Source organism: Arvicola amphibius, chromosome 15 (assembly GCF_903992535.2).
Source record: "Arvicola amphibius chromosome 15, mArvAmp1.2, whole genome shotgun sequence".
NCBI lineage: Eukaryota > Metazoa > Chordata > Mammalia > Rodentia > Cricetidae > Arvicola > Arvicola amphibius.
The window spans coordinates 50678804-50701201 of NC_052061.1; the positions used below are offsets into that span (position 1 = coordinate 50678804).

General features: G+C 49.5%; 1 protein-coding gene across 1 annotated transcript; it reads right to left on the minus strand.

Moving 5' to 3' along the window:
- Positions 1-7297: 7297 nt before the first annotated feature.
- Fam89a (family with sequence similarity 89 member A) lies at positions 7298-21429 on the minus strand. The gene is made up of 2 exons (XM_038313048.1): positions 21160-21429; positions 7298-8283 (listed from the first exon to the last, which is right to left on the minus strand). The coding sequence occupies exons 1-2, from the start codon at positions 21427-21429 to the stop codon at positions 8023-8025; spliced, it is 531 nt and encodes a 176-aa protein (XP_038168976.1). The 3' UTR covers positions 7298-8022.
- Between the last annotated feature and the right edge of the window lie 969 nt (positions 21430-22398).

Genomic DNA, 22398 nt, shown 5'->3' on the forward strand with positions numbered 1-22398 from the left:
TGCTGAGACCAGTCAGCTACCAGTGGAGTGGCGTGTGGGAGGGGCTTTCCCTACACTCAAACCATGTCTACGCGGTCAGCTAACATCCCCAGCATTTTTCAGCATTTTTAATAAAAACCTTGAAAGACAAATATGTTGCAGGGTCTTAGTAAGAATGCATGCCTGCCTCTAGACTACAATAGTGAGCTTCATTTTGCTCTGACCTTCTCTTTGTGTGGTTGGTTTTAGTTTGTTCGTTGGTTTTGGTTTTTGTGTTTACAGACCTGGGTGGGGCACAGGGGCTTGCACATGGTTTATTCAAACATTTGGTGAACTGGCTCAGAGGATAAAGGACCTGCCGCAGAGTCTGGCCATCTGAGTTAGATTCTCAAGACCCACATGCTGAAAGGAGAAAACCAGCTTCTTCCACAAGTTGTTAACACACTAAATATGGACTGAAAAGGGGGTCTGGAGGGGGCGTGTACCTTCATGGAAGATCTGCCTCGTGATCACAGTGATAAACAGGCAGAAGACAGGTGTTGCACTCCCTCAATCCCAGCACTCTGGAGGCTGAGCAGGAGGACGGAAAGTTTGAAGTAAGCCTGGGCCACATAGAATGACCCTGTCTCAGAGGGAGAAAGCTTAAGCTGCGGCAGAGCCCCCAGCGAACTCTTGTTTGAGACCACGCTGCTCATAAGAGCGCTGCAGATGGTGCAGCCATGGGACAGGTGCTCTTCGTTACCAGTGTCTGGAGACAGCATCGTACACGGGAGCCCACAAGAGGATATTTTTAGATACTTGCAAGGCTGCATTAGTCAGAATGCTTAAAGATGTTGAAACCACAGAATGGCTAACGGACGTGCATAGGGTCACACCAGAGCAATGACAAGATCAAGTCCCCATTGTGCTTGGTCCAACGGACCTATCTGTCGCCTAGTGGTGGGTCTCTGTATTTATTGGTAAGAAAGAACAATTTACCATTCTTCAAATACAGTGCAGAGTGCAGGGAAGGGAGATGAGAAGGAGCTTTGATCGGTAGAGGATTCCGGTGACTAGACCAGGTTGCAGCTTGAGCGTCTCCAAGGAAGTGAACATGTTGCTGGGACCCTTGACAGCTGCACCAGTCCGGCCCGTGCCTACCCACAGCCTTCACTACAGAGTGAAGGAAAGTATTTCTAGCTTCAAGCTAAATACTGGCTTCTGAAGCATCAACAAAGAACACGGAAGCCAGAACCTGGAACATGAAATGAACCTGAACTGCCTACTCCCATTTAATAAATGCCTGCATGTCCTACTGGGTTGTGGCAGGCAGTTTTAAGGGCTTAACAGTTACATCTTACTAATTCCTCATAATGACCAGAAGAAACCTGTTGATTTCGTTGGCTCTCAGGAGAAGATGAGGAAGTGTTTTCAGTGTGCAAGGCAAGGACAGTGTTAAGTCAGTGTTGGGTTGAGTGATGTTGGCTCTCTGGTGATGAGCTATCAGAGAACATGGAGGTGCCCAGGAGTCTAGCAGGTGCCTGCAGCTAGGAGACTTAGGACATGCTCGTTCTTCTTGCATAAGGAATGTTGGCAGTTTGAGTTTCTGTTTGTGCCCCTACCTGAGCTGTGTGCCCCCAGGAGGTCCTTGTGTGTGTATGTGTGTCCCTACCTGAGCTGTGCACCCCCTGGAGGTTCTTGTGTGTGTGTGTGTGTCTCCCTCCTCAAGCTGTTGTAGTGAGAAACGGCAGGGCTGGGTCCCGCCGCCCGGCCACCGGCTAGCTTTACACCCGAAATAATTACACGGAAACTGTATTCTTTTAAAACACTGCCTGGCCCATTATCTGTAGCCTCTTATAGGCTAATTCTCACATCTTCCTTTAACCCATATTTAGTAATCTGGGTAGCACCATGAGGTGTGCCTTACCAGGAGAGATCTTAACCTGTGTCCATCTCGGAGAGGAGCAGCATGGAGACTCACTATGGCAACTCCCTGAAGCGTCTCCCTCACTCTACTTCCTTGTTCCCACAATTCTGTTCTGTCTACTCCACCTACCTAATTTTCTCTTAAAGGGCCAAGGCAGTTTTCTTTATTAATAATGAAAGTAACACATAAACACTCCTCCATCATTTCCCCTTTTTCTGTTTAAACAAAAAAGAAAGGCTTTAACTTTAACATAGTAAAATTACATGTAACAAAACAGTTATCAAGCAAGTATTACAGTTACAATATTTAAATCTATTTTATCTTTTATCATAACTAAGGAAATCTATAACTATCTATTTATTCTTCAACTCCATCAAAGACTCCAGAAGGATATAATGCTACCTAAGTAAACAAGAAATAAGTAACTTATAAAACTCTAGAAATGACAGAGACAACTCGCTGCCTGGACAGTCACCCAAAGTTCCTCTGTACCGTTGGGGCATCCATCTTCGGGCTTCAGGCCCATAGTGTCCCGCAGACATTTCCATGAAGCAGGAAATTTCAAAGACAGTTCAGTCACTTTCTGCTGTGTCCTGCAGAATGTCTCGAAGACTCTTTCATGAATCAGGAACCCCAAAAGACCATCTCACCTTTAGGCAAGTTCAGCAGTCCTCTCTCTGCGGGTTCTTTGTGTCCAGTTTATGGAACAGTCCAGCCAAGAGCAGTTTCTTGCCCAAATGGCTAACAAACTCCATAAGTAGCCTCTTCGATGCCCATCTTCCTCTCGAAGTAGATTGGTGCTGCCAGGAGCAGAAGTGTCTCATTGTCATGAAAAACCCTAAGTTATTAAAACATTAAATGCCATATTCTGCAGTCTTTGAAAGATATGAAGAATGTCTATCTAACTGAAATATGTCTCTACATATCTAGAAAATCTAATAACATGACTATAAGCTTAACTATTATCAATGATTATCCATTAACAACCTATATTTCCTAATTATACATTACAATTTTTAAAATGAACTACAATCACAATAGCTTAATCAAGATCAGAAATACATATACATATAACAAAATTGACCTTAAAATCTAGACCAATGCAAATTCATATCTATATCATATCCCCCTTTAAATGTAAAAGAACATTTATAAACAATATTTGGGAATGTGGGCGCAGTTATTTCTCTCCAAACTGCTTCCTGCTGAGTGGGGGCGTTGTTATTTAGGTCTTTCATGGTATAACCTGTGTGCTAGGTTCCTCTCAGTTGGCAGTTGAGTGAAGTAATTTTTTGAAGATGTTCACAGCAACCTTTCAGGAGGGCGTGGTCTATCATACCATATTGGGATAGAAGCAATCCACAGAGTCTCGTCCTCTGTGAAAACAAAAGAAGAAACTCTTTTCCAAAGCATCATGTTCTTAGATCCAAATCCTGAAGTCATACCGTTAAGATGTCCATTCTGGTCTAGCCTGGCAGCCCATATAATGAAATGTCTCTCTGTACTTAGCTCCTTTACAGTCAAAAAAATCAAAGAAAACACAACAAAATACATAATCCAGACTCTCTGTGAATTTTCCATTTTTACGTGGCTTATTTTTACTCTATCACTTTACTTCTTTTAATCTATAACTATCTGTACTCTGTCTCTTTAAAGACTTTAACCTTTTTTTTTTAAGGCATTAACTTTATTCTCTATATTTTCTTTTTCTCTCTTTTAAGCCTACGTGAGCCATTTAAAGGCCTTCTATGTCTGAATCTTTTCTATTGTGAATCTGTAATTTTTTACTATCCAGGAGCATTTCTTAAAAGGTTAAGCACTTCTTAAAAACTTAAGTTGCGCCACTTATAGGTAATACGGTACTGCCTGTTTACAGCCAAGTCTAAACCTTAACTGCGCTGTTATCATGGTAATTACGATAGTTCCTGCCTGAGGTCAGCACAATTCAGCATGGTGGAGCAGAGCCAAAGCCGCTCCTGCCTCAGTCATTTGGTGCCCCTGAGCCGCACACAGTTCCAGGCACACAGCAGTCCACATTAGAGCTGCACTCAGCAGTTTAATTTTGATACTGAGCGTGCAGCACAGAAACTCTTTTAATCCAAGTCACAGCCGAATCTGACGCGCAGAGCAGTCTGAAAACACCTCTCTCTCTATGGCGGCAGGAATCCGCAAATGCTGTCCCGCTCGCCTAAGCCTGATTCCGCCATCTGCCCAGGTGCAGGAAGGGAGCAGAGAGCCATTGGCATGTTCTCAGAGAACTTTCTTTCCGATACCAAGCGGGCAAGGTTTTTAAGTGGATTTAGTGACCACGTTGGAGCGCCAATCTGTAGTGCGAAACGGCGGGGCTGCGTCCCGCCACCCGCTGCCGGCTAGCTTTACCCAAAATAATTACACGGAAACTGTATTCTTTTAAAACACTGCCTGGCCCATTATCTGTAGCCTCTTATAGGCTAATTCTCACATCTTCCTTTAACCCATATTTAGTAATCTGGGTAGCACCATGAGGTGTGCCTTACCAGGAGAGATCTTAACCTGTGTCCATCTCGGAGAGGAGCAGCATGGAGACTCACTATGGCGACTCCCTGAAGCGTCTCCCTCACTCTACTTCCTTGTTCCCACAATTCTGTTCTGTCTACTCCACCTACCTAATTTTCTCTTAAAGGGCCAAGGCAGTTTTCTTTATTAATAATGAAAGTAACACATAAACACTCCTCCATCAAGCTGTGTGCCCTCTGGAGGTTCGTGTGTGTGTGCGCCCCCTGGAGGTGCTAAAGGGAACACACTGCTGTAGAGACTGTGCATCCTCCCTGGTTTCTAATTGGCCATCATCACTCTAGTCTCCATCCAATCACGTGTCCCTCATGACCCACCTAGGTAATACAAGGTGATTCCATTTCAAGGTTACTAATCAGCTCTCTAAAGGCCCTGTCCAGAGGCTTCAGAGCCAAACTCCTGAGGTTCTACCTTCAGACGACTTTGAGAAGAATTTTCCACCTGCTGCAAAACCCCAGGTGACTGCTGTGCCCATCCATCAGGGCATCGCTGCTCACTGCCAAGGTGAGCAGGGCTCTCCCCTGGGTGTGTGAGGGCAATGCACAAAGTTCTGCTACCTCAGCCAGTGAGCCTTGAGGCCAGCGAGCAGAGTGTATTCCATTCTGACCAAGGGGCAGATGGATACAAGTCTCAAAGTCTCCACATTTAGACAGCTGAGGCAGGAGGAGTGCCTGGAGTCTCAGGCCATCCTGGGCGACAGTGAGACCTTGCTCGAAATCCCAAACAAGAAAACATGAAGAGGATTCCACTGCAGCGGCTCCCTGCACTTCCCAGGACGCAGGTGGCAGGAACCAGGCAGAGCGTCTGCTCTGTAGTTCTCTCTCTCTCTCTCTCTCTCTCTCTCTCTCTCTCTCTCTCTCTCTCTCTCTCTCTCTCTCTCTCCTTTGAGTGGAATCAAGGTCAGAATTGCCTTATGCATCCCAAAACAAGCAGGATGCCTTGTCTTCCTGCTTCCAGTGTGGCCATTTTCCAAAGCCTGGCTTCATTTCATCTGTCCTGACTTTGTCCTGTTTGTCCTGACTTGTCAACCCACTTAAGAAAAAAGAAAAACCAGTAAAAAGCAGTTTTATTGTGTTGTGAGTTTTTATAAGGCAGCTGTAGGTAATTTTTGAGGAATGAAGGTGGTTACCTGACGGTTTACAGTAGAGAGGCTCATGGTGGAACGCTTCTTTCCTGATCTATGACTCCCATCTGCTAGTGGGCTTGGACCCCTCAGCATCTAAGATCCAGATTTGGGTGGGGCACTGCTTCTGAAGCTCTTCCCAACGCTCTCCACGTGACCTTGATGCAGTCAGGACTGAGAGTAGTTGACCTAGGCTCTATCATAGCTAAGCAGGACTTAGCCTCACAGGTGACTAAATTTTCTGCTTTCAACTTCTTGTCCTGTCTGAACCACTGTCACAGGCTGGTGGCACTCACAGACACCCCCCCCCCGCCTCTTCCCTTTGACTATTGCCAGCAGAGACGCTGAGCAGGGACACTTGTCTTCGTCTGTCTACCTAGTCCCTCAGCATAGACAGGCTAATGCTTGGGTTGTTGTGTAACTAAATGCAACCTGTCTTAGTTGACTTTCTGTTGCTATGGTAAAACCCTGACCAAAAACATCTTGAGAGAGGACAGGGTTTATTTCTTCTTACACTTAATAGCTCATCATCAGGGCAAGCACAGACTGTAGAAGAAGGCCGCTTACTGGCTTGACCCCTCTGACTTAATCAACTACCTTCCTATTCAGGACCACCTGCCCAGGGTAGCGCGGCTCACAGTAGGCTGGGCCCTCCCACGCCAATCATCAGTCAGGAAACATCCAGATAATGCCTACAGGCCAATCTGATGGAGAAAATTCCTCGATTGACGTTCCCTCTTCCCAGATGACTCGAGCTTGTGTTGACAAACTAGCCAGCACGGGGTCCTCCAAACACAACAGCCATTGTCATCTTGATGGGAACAGCTGTCACACCGAAGAGATCAGGAGGGGGAGTCTAATGACCCCCCCCCCCCCCCCGAGTCCTTCCTAGAAAGCCCTCTGTCCTAGCTGCATCTGGTCTCCTGGTCTGGTCTTGGAGGTGAGAGAGTATAGAGTGTGAGCGTTAGCTGCTGGGATGGCGTGGGGAAAGAGGACCGTCCTCTACACGGCTACGGGAAGCTCATCGACCATCCTGGAGAGGGACTTTTTGATGATGTAGCTGTTTGGGGATCACGCAGGCCAGTGAGTAACATCAACAAGCTTATCGGTTTGCCAGGGTGGATTTTTGTGTGATCCTTTGCTTTGTCGCTGGTGCCCTGTTAACTCCCCTGGAGACGGTCACACACTTGTTAAATTGTACTTCCCTTGCTGGACTCCAGAGGGCACTGGTGAGCAGACTTCTCACCAAAAGAGGATGAAGGAACTCAACGTGCTCTGAGAAACCAGGTGAAATCTTGGTTTAAGTGTGGTTCAGTACCAATGAGACAACTGTCCAAGCTTAACAGAGAACTAAATCTACCTCCTAAAATTCACTTAATGGCCAAAAAAGTCTTAATTTTCTTTCAATATGTGATGTGGACTCACATGCAGGTTGTGAACCCAGAATATGACTTTTGTTTTGTTTGAGAAAGGGTAGCCCAAAGTGGCCCCTGAACTCTCTGTGTTGCCAAGGATGATGACCTTGAACTTCTAATCCTCCTGCCTCCATCTCAATCCTGGGGTTACAGGCACACACCACCATGCCCAGCTGACATGATACTAAGGTCATACCCCAGGCCTCATACATGCTAGGGGCTCACCGGACCCACCGAGCCACATCCCTGACACCTGAACCAAACAATACACGGCAAGAGACACTGGAGCACTCTATCCACGTTCAACCAACAGCGTGGCGCTCTCGTGAAAGAGTTTTAATAAATAGATTAAGGCTTGGAAGGACTGCTTTCCAACACGGCAGTTTACAGTCTGGAGCCGTCAACAGTCACTCACGGTGTCCCGGGTATTCTCTCTCTCCGTTCAGTGTGTATTCGTTCATTTTTTGCCCCTCTGCCTTTGCCAGATGTCAATTTTGGTAGTTGCAGAAAAGTGGCTGACCAGAGTGGCAGAATATTTCCTCCTCCTAGGAAGCTCACACGAGTCAGCGATGCAACTTTCAAAGAAATCTGAGCAAAGAGGCTAACAGCTCAGTAACAGCAAGAAAAGATGAAGACCGCCTTGGGGGCTCTGGGCAGGGAAATGGTTTTCACATCTCACACGCCAGCGCGGCATTCTTAAACAAAGGGGGTACAACACGCCTGCCACCTACAAAGAAGCTGGCTGAGAGCAAGCTTCCCCAGAAGGCCCATGAAGGCTTTCCACATGGAACCCTTCTGTCACAGCCTCCAGCAGGTGCCACTCAGGGTGCCAGGGACATGCTAACAGGCCTCTAGGTCACCGGGAAAACCCTGCAGCCAACTGAGCAGGCTGTCCCGCTTGTCAACAAACTCATATCCACAAGTTAGACTGGAGGCACCAGTCCCCACGTGCCCATGAACTGTCCACCATGGAGAGGCTGACTGCTTTCTTGCAAGAAGAGAAACAGATGCTGCCGGTCTGTCTGTGTCGATGGGCTCCAGGGGTACTAGATAGACTCCAGAATCCAGTCGCTGCTGGAGAGGTGGCTCACAGGCAGTGACAAGTCCCGGGGAGGGCCTCGACCCTGGCCTTCTCGGAGCGAGCCCTGCTCCTGGAAGTCCTCGTCGTCATCGAAGAAGCCGTTCTCCAGAGCATAGGTGCAGTCCAGGCTGGAGGCTGCCTGGCACGCTCCCTTGTACTCCTGAATGGACTCATAGAGGCTGTACAGTTGGCAGAGCAAGGACATGTCCAGCTGTCGCAGGCCAACCTTGACGGAAAGGAGGGGAGGCAAAAACCAAGTCAGAGATGAGATTTAATTGTACTAGAAATCTTCCTGGGCTAGCACATCCCTTCCCTCAGAAAGGCTAAAGGCAACATCAGTGGGACGCCACAGAGCTCCAGTCCAGGCAGACACATCCTTCACTGGGCCGCGCCCTACCTCGGACCTGAGTGAGCGAGTCCATACCTGGCAGCAGTGAGCCCAGCCTGAATTTGCTCTGGTGCTGCAGACACACCCAGTGATGCAACAGTAGTGCATGTTCTAGTGCATGTTCTAGTGCATGTTCTGGGCGCCTCCGCCGGCTCACTGTGGACACCTAGTCCCAGAGACATTACTGCTCCCCACAACCACACTCAGAGAAGACCCACACATGATTCCTGGCAACCCTGGCCAGACCCCACTTTGTTGTTCTCAGGCAATGGATTCCCCCCTGGCCAGGGACAGGATCTCACTGGTCAGTGTGACATGCTACCCCCTACAGTGACCTCATCTGCCTCCGGGTTTTCCAGGCCTGGCAGAGTTCAGACAGGGCTAGTGTGATCCTTCCCCCACGACGATGAACTATGAAAAGGCTGAAGATACAGCCTTATATCAGCCTTCTGGAAACTTCACAAAAACAAGTGCTGAAGAGTGTGTGGGAATGCCATTCATCTGCTGTCCATCTTTGCCTTCCTCTCTCCCTACTGCCTGCCCGGTGACAAGAAGCAGCCAGGTCTGGAAAGGCATGGGTTCCATCGATCCTAAACCCAGGAAGGGGATGATGGTTAGGACTGCAGGGGAACCTGCACACCTGAACCTTTATCAGGCCAAGAACGGTGCTGGGAGCCAGCCACCTGTGTCAGACAAGATGAAAGCTACCACCACAATGGCCCAGGGAAAGAGTCCTGTAGGACCAGACTTGGGGTGCTAACCTCAGGCTCAAGGAGGGCAGCTCGCCAATGCTCTCTCTGGGAATTCAAACAGATGTAACCTTGTGACACAAAGTCAGCAGAGCCCTCCACACTAGGTGTGACCATCCCTCATGCAAACAGACCCGACGTCACTCTCAACCCCGCTTTAGGTATCTGAAGGCAGACCACACCCTGTGACCCCAAAAGAGCAGTCAGTTTAGGTGTGAGAGAGCATGGCTGACATCCCAGCACTTGGGAAACTGAGGCAGGAGGATCGTGAGTTTGAGGCCAGCCTGAGCTACGTAGTGATAGCACCAGAAGACAAAACAGCCTAGCCTGTTGGCTGTTTTCATTGGGCTGGTCTAGCCAAATCCTTCCTCTGTATGGCTCCTACATTCCACGATTCTATTGCAGATATTAATACAACCTCCACGGCTTGACTGGAGTTCTGACTAAGTACTCAGATATGTCTGTCTGCTCCCAGATTTAACTCTGATAAAGCCACACCTGCTAAACTCATACCTGTGTTTGTTTAAAATATCTAATATCTAATATCATCTGACATGTCTCCTACTCAGCCACTCTTCACATCATGTGAAAGACACTAGAATCTGCTTTTCATGTCGAGAACAGACCACAGAAAGACTAAATGAGCTCTGAGCATAGGGTAATGTTCACCTTCTGGGGTCCCATGGGGTCAGCACCACGGGCTCTCAACTCAGTTGGGTGACAAGGTCATGATCCCATGTCGCCAAGACTCATGATGCCAGGTTTTTCCAAGCGAAATCTTCCTGGATTTCCACAGACATGCCCCGCACCAGGTGGTGAGTGGTGACTCTGAACGGAGCTCCCTGCACTGGCACACAGGGATGATTCACAGAGCTGCCCTGTCATTGGGTGTGACAGTGGCCTAGAGACAACTGACCCACCTAGAGACCCAGCATGACCCTGACATGCCTGTTACACAGTCGAACCCGTGCCCAGTGCACAGGCAGATTTCACCCTAACACAGAGGTAGATGATCACACCTGCTCAGCCCCTCGTGGCAGCTGCTCCAGGCACAAGGCTCACTTCCTCCACTAGGCAGCATTTCCCTTAAGAGGTGAGAGGTGCTGACATTCTAGCCATGGCAGGTGCTCTTCAGCACAGGCGGTTCTAGCTGACAGGATGAACACGAAGACCTGTCCTGGGGTAGGGTCACGTTGGAGTGGGAACCGTCCCTACAACCCTCAGGTGGCCCAGAGGCCCTGGCTGGACAGGCAGTGGTGTGTGCTCACAGCACACCTGCATGGCTCCTGCCACGTCATCAGCTAGAGAGGAGCACAATGGGCCAGCCTGGGCTCCTCCAGAAGCTCCTCGCTTAGGGGGTCTGCACAGGGACAAGGAGGCGAGCATGCCCCAGGACTGAACTACAGGACATAATGAAGTCACCATGTGCAAGAGTAGCTTGCCCTTCTGGAACCAAAGTGTTAAGGAATTGTCCTCATCCTTACCCATAAGCAAGCCCCAAACACCTGTCACCTGCCATCTCTTGCCCCACTTGCTTGTCCCTGAAGGACAACACTGCAGGACTTAGAAATGACAGCCTTCTTCTGGAGACATCTTGAAAACTTTAGGCTTGTTTAAACAAAACCATAGTCACCTCGGCCCCTGTGATTTCCCATCCTTTATTGTGACTTACAAGACACCATAAAGGCCAGCCCAGTTACTGCAAGCAGCTTATCCTTCCCTCCTCTGCTCAGGCTGCCGCTTCCTCTCTGCCAGGCTCTCTCCTCACCCGCCGGCTGCCAGGTGGGTCCAGCACATCCTTCCCACCAGAATCTGTTTCCTTTCACTGGGCAGCAGCTCTCAGCCTGTGGGTCTCGATCCCTTTGGGGGTTGCATATCAGACAATAACAGTCATGAAGCGGCAAAAAAGGAAAATTTTATGGTTGGGGGTCACCATGACAAGAGGAACTGCATTTAAAGGGTCACAGGATTAGGAAGTGGTTCTCACCACTGCCCTAGGGGAACTTAATAGGCTCAGTTGCAGAAATAGTCTCAGACAGGGTGGTGGCTCCCTGCTGGGTTGAGGGTCACTAAAGTCCCAGAAACTCACTAAGGCTGTGGTAGGGGAGGGGCTTAGAGGCCAGGAAGCTTTCTTTAGACTGGTTTCCTTGGCACCCTGGCTGACCTCAACTCACTTTACAGCAGGAGATGACTTCGAACTCCTGATCCTCATGTTTCTGCCTCCCACGTGCTGGAACGACAGGGACTCACCACCACCCTCTGCTCAGAGGAGCCCTACAAAGGAATCTTGGGGCCAGGGAGATGGCTCAGTCTGTAAAGTGCTTGCTAAGCAAACATGACCTGGATCCCCAACCACACTTGGAAAAGCCACACACAGCCAGGCATGATGGTCAGCTGGCTTCTTTCTGAGCTAGCAGGTATTCCCCCTAGCATCTGGCTCCAGACACTATGCACTATATTGATAAAATCGAGCTTAATTAAAAAAATATTAGACTTTTTAGGAATAAGTCCCTTATCTTAATAAGCTTGTTACCTCGTTATGCCAGTGGGACCCCAACCTCCACAATGGTGAGCCAAGAACAGTCTTCCTGACCTCCACAGTATAAATTATTTCTCATTCAAGGTTCAAAATCAGACAAAAAAAAATCAAGAATAATACACTACTTTATTTACAAAACTAAATAGGAAAGCAACTTCTTCCCAAACGCAGTGAAGAGTCAAAGCAAAACAAATACCCAGGGAACTGTTCTTATTGCTGGCCAGGAGGAGGAGGAGGAGAAAAGCAGTCTATGGCGTGGGGGTCCTGGGGGCGTCCTAGCCTGTGCGCATCACACAAACCTCTAGGAGATGATGCTCACTGTCCCTTGTCAGATTTAAAAAATTATTGTGTGCTGGGCGGTGGTGGTGCTCACCTTTAATCCCAGCACTCAGGAGGCAGAGGCAAGCCAGTATCTGTGAGTTTGAGGTCAGCCTGGTCTACAGAGTGAGTTCCAGGACAGCCAGAGCTGATACACAGAGAAACCCTATCTCTAGAAAGAAAGGAAGGAAGGAAGGAAGGAAGGAAGGAAGGAAGGAAGGAAGGAAGGAAGACAGACAGAAAGAAAGGAGGAAGGGAGGGAGGAAGGGAGGGAAAGAGAGAGAGAAAGAGAGAGACAGAGAGAGAGAGAGAGAGAGAGAGAGAGAGAGAGAGAGAGATTATTGTGCAAGGGCCGAGGAGATGGCTCAGTAAATAAGGAGCTTGTCTCATAACATGCTGACCCGAGTTCTATCCCCAAAACTCAAGTAAAAGCCAGGTGTGGAGGTACACACCTGAAATCCCAGCTGGGTAGGAGGATGCCTGGGGCAGCTTGTCTTGCCAAGCTCCAGGTTAGGTGAGAAACTTATATAAACAAACAAACAAACAAACATTTGTTTACTTGTTTGTTTTATTTTTTGAAACAAGGTTTCTCTACGTCCTGAATCTTGCTATGTAGGTGGGGCTGGCCTCAAACTCTGTGATCCATCGGCCTCTGCCCTCAAATTCTGGGATTAAAGACAGGTACCACCACACCCAGCCCAAAATAAATATTTGTTTAAAACAAAACCAAACAAAACCAAGCAAACACACACACACACACACACACACACCCTGCAGCTGGGTACAGTGGTATGCACCTGTAATTCTAACTACTCATGAGGCTGAGGCAAGAGGATCAGGATTTACAGGCCAGCCTGGGTAAGATTCAACTGAAGGCCAAAGGCTGGGGGGGGTGGGCACACCTTTAATCCCAGCAAGGGGGTCGGGGTGGGGTGGGCAGGAGCAAGCACATTTTTAAATTCAAGGCCAGACTGGTTTACAAAGCAAGTTCCAGGACAACTAAGGCTGTTACACAGCGAAACCCTGTCTCGGAAAAACTAAACAAAATACTCAGCTGGAAAACAAACAAAACTATCATTTGCTATTCCCGTGTGTGGCTCTATCTGTAAGATGCATTTCTGGAAAAGGCAAGTTAGGGAGAAGGCCCAGGTGGCAGTAAGGGTGGAGTGGGGTGAGGTGGCAGACCCACAAGTCAGTTCCATCACACCCAACCTCAGGCCTCACGTCTGAAGCCAGGTTAAAACGGCCATAGACAGGCCTGCAGGAGATCCTCTAGTCAGGCTAAGAGAGGCTCAGTCAGTGTCGAGCCCAGGTCTGCAGAACTATTAAAGCAGGTCAGGACATGGTGATCCACCCGGCCGTCACACTGCCAAGGTCCTAGGTCCCTTTCATGCCTTCAAAACCAGTGCGCACGGCTGAGAGGATAACTCCTAAGAGTCAGCTCTCTACACGCGGAAAGACCTGCAAAGAACTCGTGTGCCCAATGCTGGTGTGATACAGGAGTTAGTTACACAATCCCAGAGAGACAGAGCAAGGAGGACCCCTGGGACGGCCAGCCAGCCTAGCCTCTTCAGTGAGAGACCCTGTGTCAGGAACAAAAACAGTGGATGCCACTTGAGGAACAACCCCCAAGGCTGTCCTCTAGCCTCCACATGGACCCATGTGCAGTGTCCCCCACTCTCACGAACAAAAGAGCACCACAATTTTCCCTGGTGTTTTGCAAAAACACCGTTTTAGGGTTTTTTTTGTTTGTTTGTTTGTTTGTTTTTAAACATTTATTTATTTATTTATTATGTATACAATATTCTGTCTGTGTGTATGCCTGAAGGCCAGAAGAGGGCACCATACCCCATTACAGATGGTTGTGAGCCACCATGTGGTTGCTGGGAATTGAACTCAGAACCTTTGGAAGAGCAGGCAATGCTCTTAACCTCTGAGCCATCTCTCCAGCCCCCCGTTTTAGAGTTTTTAAGGAGATGAAGTTACAGGGCCAGAGGGCAGGGCCAGACTCAATTCCGCGGGTACTGTGAAACTGGCCTCCAAAACGAAGTGCACCAGCCTCTGCCAGGCAGGCAGGCAGGGGAGGCCCCAGCGCCATCCTTCGGTCAAGTCTCCGCTAATCTTTTAGGTCCAGCACAATCGTTTTTAAATGAGCGGTTACAAAGGATGCTGAGCACGGCAGTGTGTCCTGGATGGTGTTTCCTGGCTTCTATCACCCGCTTCAAACTCACAGTGACACTCCTGCCTCAGCTTCCAGGGTGATGAGGTTACAGGTATGAGCCACTAGGCCTGGCTACACAGCCTCTCGCCACCTTTTCCCTTCAGTATGGTCCTTAGTTGTCTTCTGTGTACTTGCTCCTGGCTGGAACAGACCCGGTTTCCCATAGATTGCCCCGTACTATGGAGCTCTGGTCACAGGGAATAGTGATCAAGGACACCACTTCTCATCCCATATACAAGACTCAGGATATATATATATATATATATATATATATATATATATATATATATATATATATGTGCCATATATATATATATATATATATATATATATATATATATATATATATATATATATATGGCAGCCACGGCTCTCGGAGCCAGAGAAGTGAAATAACAGAGCAAATAAAACAAACAGGGTTGGGCTGGCCAGATGGCTCAGTGAGCAGGGATGTTTCTTGCCAAGCCTGGTGACCTCAGTTAGATCCCTGGGACCCACAGGGTAGAAGGAGAGAACTGACCCTTGCAAAGTGTCCTTTGACCTCCACAGGCACAAGACACGTTTACACGTGACACATATGTACACACATGCACAGACTTAAATGTGAACAAATAGTAATAAAATGAACAAGGCTTGGAGAGTTTCTGTTGCCCTGGAAGGCAGGCCTGGGTGTTTGTCTCCTGAGTACTGAGAACAAGCGTCCCAGTCTGCAGGACAGGGACCAGCACAGGAAGCAATGAAGCGATGAGTGACCTTTATGGAAACCAGCGGGAGGGAGGCAACGGTGTCCGAGGGCTCAGCTAGCGCTGGCATCGGGCACATATCTGCCTGGCTGACTTCCTGCTCAGCCTGCCTATGCGGTTTCTGTCACAGGACCATGGAAGGTCTGGAATCCACAGGGAGCTTCCACGGCCACTCCGAGAGCGAGACCTCAAAGCTCCCAGCTTCCCAGCTGCAGCTAGCTGGAGTGACCTGCGACTGGCTGTGACTGTCTCTACGACACCTCCCACCCAGCGGTAAAGAGCCATGGTAAGGCAGGGACCAAGGCCCAGGACAAAGGGGTGGGTGTGGGAGGCACCAGCATCCTTGAGATGCAGCAGTGACTGCCTTGGCTGCTGCTCCAAGGAGTCCTCTGCAGATGAAGAGACGCCCACCCAGTGTGCCTGAAAGCCGGCACTCTGACATTAGCATGCAACAGATGGGAGCCTTAACTCAGTGGGGAAGAGGCAGGAGCAACCGGACGAAGCACTGGGGCGTTCAGTCGGTGAGCATGAGCCTGAGGTGCTCCACAGAAAGGTAAATAGGTCAAAGTCCAGCAGTCTGGGACACCCAGTAGCCACTGGAATCTCCTGCTTTCCTGTTTGCCCTCAGCCCTGTGCAGCATTTAACAATGCTCACTCGGGGAACATAGAGTGTGTGACCCCACCATTCTGTTGAGAACATAACAAACTCCCAGTGTGTGCGTGTGTGTGTGTGTGTGTGTGTGTGTGTGTGTGTGTGCGCGCGCGCGCGTGCGCACGCGTGTGTGCCTGTGGGCTTGCCAGAGGTCAGAGGTTGACATCAATGTCTCCTCAGTGTCGTAGCTAACTTGTTTTCAGAGACAGTCTCCCATTGAACCTGGAGCTGACCGCGTTGGACAGGCCGGCCAGTGAGCCTCTGAGGTTCCTTTGTCTCTAGCCCTGGAGCTGGCATTACAGGTTCCCGCTGCCATGTCTGGCTCTTCTGTGCCTTCTGGGGATCCAAACTCAAGTCCTCACGCTCCCACAGCAAACGCTTTGTGCCCAGCGAGCATCTTCCCAGCCCTGTAACGAATGCTTTGAAAAGACCCTTTCAGGCTGGGCATCACCGTGGTGCGCGCCTGTAATCCTAGCATCTGGGAGGCAGAGACGCACGGTCTCAGTCAGGCTGGCCTACATAGTAAGACTTGGTCTCAAAAAAAAAGAAAAAAGAAAAAAAAAGCAAACAAACAATCTAAGGTGGTTCCTGCCTACAATACTAGGACCACGAGAAGATCAAGAGTCAAGGTCAGCCTTAGCTACATAGTTCAAAGTGAACCTGGGCTATCTGAGATCCCATCTCAAAAATAATAATATAAATAAATAAATAAATACTGTTAAAAGAGAGTTCTAGGCCAGGCAGGGCTATATGGTAAGACAGTCTCATAAAAAAAAAAAAAAAAAAAAAAAACTCAATACATAAAATGGTTTTTTTGTTTTGATTTGTTTTTAATAATTGCTTTTACAGTCAATAAGCACTGGTGTGACCTTTGGATCTTTCAAAATGGACTCTTTCCTGGAGGCTACAAGGACTCAGAGTGACAAAACCTCACAGACATGGGGTTACTAGAACAGGAAGTAACATGCCTTCAAGCTGCAACTCTGAGGAGAGCACAGTGTTAACCAGCTAGGGACTGAGCGCAGTGTTAACCAGCTAGGGACTGAGCGCAGTGATAACCAGGACTGAGCACAGTGATAACCAGCTAGGGACTAAGCTCAGTGATAACCAGGACTGAGCACAGTGATAACCAGCTAGGGACCGAGCACAGTGATAACCAGCTAGGGACTGAGTACACAGTGTTATCCAGCTAGGGACTGAGCACAGTGATAACCAGGACTGAGTACACAGTGTTAACCAGCTAGGGACTGAGCGCAGTGATAACCAGCTAGGGACTGAGCGCAGTGATAACCAGGACTGAGCACAGTGTTAACCAGCTAGGGACTGAGTGCAGTGATAACCAGCTAAGGGCTGAGCCTCTGCCCACAGAGGCTCCTGCCCTCTCCAGTCTGTGTAACAATGCCCCTGACTCTTATTAGTGTCCCTCCTTTGAAGTGGCACTTGCGCCCTCTGCTCCAACCAACTCTCTACCAGCCTCCGACTCTGCATCTGAAGGGTTCGGCACCCTCCTCTACTGATGGAACATCATGAACCCTCCAAAGCCACTCCCCTAACACCACAAGGCTGTAAGAAACTTCCTTTCAACCCCTTAGCACGGTTCAAAATGACACAGCACTGCCACATGCATTCCCTGAAGACCCAACGATACAGTGATCAAAACATGCTTTCAGCACGCACACTCCAAAACACGGTGAAGCAGGTGTGCGTGCTTCATGTGCATGCATGTACAGATCATACGGGGTAATGATCAGACAGGGCTGCGGAGCCGGAGACCCAGCAAAGGTTTAACTCATGGGAGTTCAACTCTCAGCAGCTGATTTTTGAAAATATAGTTAGGACCTGGAAAGATGGTGCAGAGGTCGACAACTCAGACTGTTCTGGCTCCCAGCACCGGGTCAGATAGCTCAGTCCACCCGGAAGCCCAGCTCCTTCTGGCCTCCCAGGGACTTGCGCTCCTGTCTCAAGCATATGTACACTCGTGCATTTAATTAAAAGTAGTAAAAATAAATCCAAAAGAGACTTAAAAAAAAAAAAACAAAGAAAATAAGCTGGGAGTAGTGGTGAATGTCTTTAAGACCAGCACTCAAAAGGCAGAGGCAGGTAGATTTCTCTGAGTTCCAGGCCAGCCAAGGGCTATATAGTGAGACCCTGTCTCAATAAAGAAAACTGAAGACGGCGGTGGTGGCGCATGCCTTTAATCCCAGCACCCGGGAGGTAGAGGCAGGCGGATCTCTGTGAGTTCAAGGTCAGCCTGGTCTACAGACCTAATTCCCAAGACAGCCAACACTATTACACAGGGAAACCCTGTCTTGAAAAACAAAACAATACAAAAAAAAAGATTGAGAAGGAGGAAGAGGAGAAAAAATAATATAAAACATACGTAGAGTGCCTCTCCCAAGAAGAATTTACAAGGTGTGAGGGTTAGTTCAAGTTATCAACATGACATTACCTAGAACCCCAGAGAAGAAAGTCTCAAAGCTGTCTAGATACATGTGGAGAATCGCCTTGAATGCTAATTGCTGTGGGAATTAACACATAACGCCCCAGCCCACTGCAGGCGGACGCCTTTCCCTAGGCAGGGGATCCTGAACTGTGTTGAGTACAGAGGAGTGGGGCTGAACACGAACAAACACCCATTCCCTCATTCTCCCTGCTTGGAACTATGGATCTAACTAACTGCTTTAGGTGCTTATGGCTTTAACACCCCATAACGACAGACTGTAACTTGGAACTGCAAGATGAATAAATTCTTCCCTAAATTGCGTTTTGAGGGTGTTTTATCCCAGCCACAGAAGTGAAACTAAAACACAAGGATTTAGACAATGTACAGAAAGCACTTGTCTTTCGTTTGTTCTTTAAGATAGGGTCTTGTTGTGTAGCCAAGGTTGCCCTCAAGCTTATAATCCTCCTTCCTCAGCTTCCCTCCTGGTGAGAGAGAGCACAGGTGCACCCTACCACATCAGGGTATACATGCAACAAGAATATTTGCATGCACTCAGAATATTTGCACGTATCAAACTATTAGCAGTGATCTCTCTCTGTGCTAGACTGTGATAGGGGGATTTTTGCGCGGTGTTGAACCAGAACACAGGACCTTGGAATAATTAATACCGACTGTCAACAGGGTCTTGAACTACCTAAGAGATAAACATCTGGAAGCTTCTGAGGGAGTATCTAGACTGGGTTAATTGGGGTTAGTTAATTAACTGGGAAGACCCATCCTACCCACATGTAGTAGTATTTCACCATGGCCTTGGATTCCCGGCTGGAGGGAGGAAACCAAGCTGAGGACCAGCATTCAGCTCTTTGCATCCTGAGTACAGACTAATGCCACCAGCTGCCCCATGTCCCTGCCAGCATGCTTTCCTCACTGCCATGAACTGTACCCTGAAACTGCGACAAATGCCCCCTTACCTTGCTTTGTCAGAGGAATGAGGCCCAGCTTTAGGGCTGTGGTTTTTAATTGCTGTAGTTCAAAATACTGCATTAGTAAACAAACAAAAACCCTAGGTCATCTCTGATTCACTTTTTCCTTATCAGCTCTGAGGACCCATTAGCCATTCTTGTGTTTTAGGGGGTTTTGTTGCCAATAAACTGGCTTCCACTCTACCCATCCCTCCTGGGTGCACCTAGGGCATTTTCCAGGAGCCTCCAGTACCAATTGCTCATCTCAAAATCCCCAGTCCTGCTGATGACCTGTCTGTGACCCAGGCTTCCGGTAGCCACAGGACCACCCTCCTAATTGTCTCCTGTTCAAACTCCTGTCAGTCAAGCTGGAGGCTCACTGCTCTCCTTTCTGCTCACTTGAGGCCTTGCCACCTCTGACTCTGCAGGCCCAAGAGAAGTTCTCCCTCCTCCCTCTTTGTACGCTCAATCTGGGGGGACACTCCCTCTTTCTATGCTCATACAGTGCTTTTTCCCTCAGGCATTAGTCAGTCTGTCCAGACATGGAATTATATCCCCACCACAGATTTGACCTCAGGCTGTCAAATTAAATAGATCAACACAGACATTCTGCAGAACCCTCAGTGTTCTCCCTGGTCAGTAAGTCTCTTGACCTCCGAAACAGACTGAGAAGCCTGTGATGGGCTCCTGAGAGGGCCTGTCAGGGCCTGCAGCCAAACCCTACCTTTAACACAGTTGTCAGGCAGCCGCTCATTTCCTATAGCTGAGCTTCGGAGCTCCCGCCCAAGGCATAATTATAAGGTTCTGTCCCTTAGTCACACCAGGAGGGACCTGGGAAATCCCTTCGGGAATGCAGCTGGGCTCTCAAGCCTCCCTAGCTTGTTTTTAGAGCACAGCCTCACAGCCAGGAGACATCCTGCGCCTTGCATCTTATGCAAGAAAAGCAAAACAAACAAAAACCCAAACACCTTGGGGCCAGTCTTCTTATTTCACCCAGAGGTTCATGTTAAGTCCAAGTTCAGGTCGTAAACACACTAGGCATGGGTGTGTTTAATCAAATGCAATTTGACGGACATGCTAGACTTGGGATAGTGGTTATTAATAAAGAAAAGTGGGTAGTTTGGAACTCTGAAGGCTCCATAAGAAATCAGGGAAATCTTTTCAAGGAGAATTAGACATCATTTCCGTGATGAAGAAGTGTTAAGATTGTCTAGTGCCCGGACGGTGATGGTGCACACCTTTAATCCCAGCATTTAGGAGGCAGAGGCAGGCCGAACCTTGTGAGTCCAAGGCCAGCCTGGTCTACAGAGTGAGTTCGAGGACAGCCAAAACTACACAGAGGAACCTTGTCTCGAAAACTCAAAAGAATGCATAGTGGATTCAATTAAGTCTTAGTATGCAGGGCAGATTATGCTCCTTTAAGAAGAAGGCAGAAGAGGAATTTTTCTAAACCATATTCAAATGCACTAGACGATTGAAGGAGTCGACTCCTCTAGCTTACTTTGGCAAACTTACTCTTAGAATAAAAAGTTTTCTTAGATTTCTTCAGTGTTTACCTGGCCCAGTGAATCTTGGACTAGCAGAAAGGAAAGAGGGTAGAGTCTTCGATGGCTGTCTCTGTCCCACCCTACCTGGCCTGCCACAGGAAGCAAGCTGGGACAGGGCTCCCTGCGGCCCAAATCCCTGTCCTGGCGTCACCCTGAATCTCGCGTCCTGGTCCAGGAACACCTACTGCACTTCTCAGGACGGAGAAAAACTAAACCCCATTGTTTGAGACCAGACGTAAGGACTTCACTCGGCCGGAGCACGGCTTCCGTGCCGGTAATCGGATTCCTGGCGGGCAGCCGGGGAGGGGCCCGGCCGTCCATCTGTTGTCCACACCGACCCGCAGGCTCGCAGGAAGCCTGTTTCTCCTGGGACCAGGCAGGCAGACCACGCCGCGCCCTGGCCTGGCCCAGGAGAACCCCAGCATCTAAGGCTGCCCTGCGCGTGAATACCCAGCCGCGGGAAGTCCGAGAGGAAAGCAAGGGCTTCCAGGGACCAGAGGAGACCGTCCCCCGACGGGACCCACGGCGACCGGTCCTTACCATCTCCTTACGCAACAGCGCCAGCGCGGCGTCCAGGTTGGGGGGCTTGGTCCGGGTCCCCGCAGCCCGCGCCCCGCCGCCGCCCGCGCCCCCTCGACTCAGCTCGTCCTGGATGCGCGACTTCTGCGCGTACAGCCGCTCCAGGTGTCGCCAGCCGCCCGCCGCGCCGCCCGCCGCCGAGTGCAGCAGCCCGCTCAGGCTTTTGGGTAGCGGTGGCAGCCCGTCAACCCGCAGCCCCCCGGCCGTGCCCGCAGACCCTGCCCCGCTCATCTCGCTGCCGCGCGGACAGAGGCGCGCGCAGCTCAGCCGAGGTCCCGGGAGCCCCGCGGGTCCCCACCCACTTCCCGCCCGCCCGAGTCCCGCCCGCTGCCCGGCCCCGTGGTCTCCGCCCCTCCTCGGGGCCCGCCCCCCTCCTCGGCTCCCTGCTGCTGTGAGGTGGCGCCCTGAAGGCCCGCTGGCCTCCAGCTCCATTCCCACCCATCTACGTTCCAGACCAAGCCCTCGGGTCACCTTAAGTCTCAGAGGCTCTATGAACCAACCCCCTCATGCAATCAGTCCCCTCTTCTTCACCACAATCTCCAGGAGTCTCCACCTCCCTATATTCTACCTTCCAGTCCTACTCCCCTCCCTTCCCCTGTGAACCCCACTTACAACGCCAGGCCCACCCGACCAGCTCTGCCCCCACCACCCATTCTGCACCCCAATCCCTAGCGGTTTTCCCTTCTCCACTTCAAACAGGTTCTCTCCTCCCTGTCCATGCTCCTGGATGGCCGAGTCTGACCTCGCCGGCTTAACTCTGACCAGCTGCTGAAACCGCTTCTGTGAACCGAGGGGCCCAGTTCCAGCACCGAACCCTGGGACTCCCTGTGCCCCAGCGTGGGCGTGACGACTGGGACTGCTGGCGGCAGCCAGAACCGCACACGGTGTTCATTCACAGGGGCTTGTTCGCCGCCTCCTGGATGTCAAGGTTTCCCGAATTTCAGCAGTCAAGAACACCGGTCTCACTTTGTTCACTCTTAAAGAAATGAACCAACTTGTCTTTCAGTCCGGCCAAGAACACTAGACTAATTCTCAATAGAAACGTCAAGGAATAAACGACCCTCCTCCACCTGGTGGAAGGAGAGAACCGACTCCTACAAGTGATCTGACTAGAACAGACCATCTCCACAAACGTACGCAAGCATACGCACTAAAATAACTCAGTGAAAAAAATGAAAAGCAACGTGTCTAGGAGTTAGA

Coding starts and splice junctions, on each gene's coding strand:
- Fam89a (XM_038313048.1), bottom strand. CDS start 21,429: ATGAGCGGGGCAGGGTCTGCGGGCACGGCCGGGGGGCTGCGGGTTGAC. Junction 8,284..21,159: donor CGCTGTTGCGTAAGGAGATG/GTAAGGACCGGT, acceptor CTTTCCGTCAAG/GTTGGCCTGCGACAGCTGGA.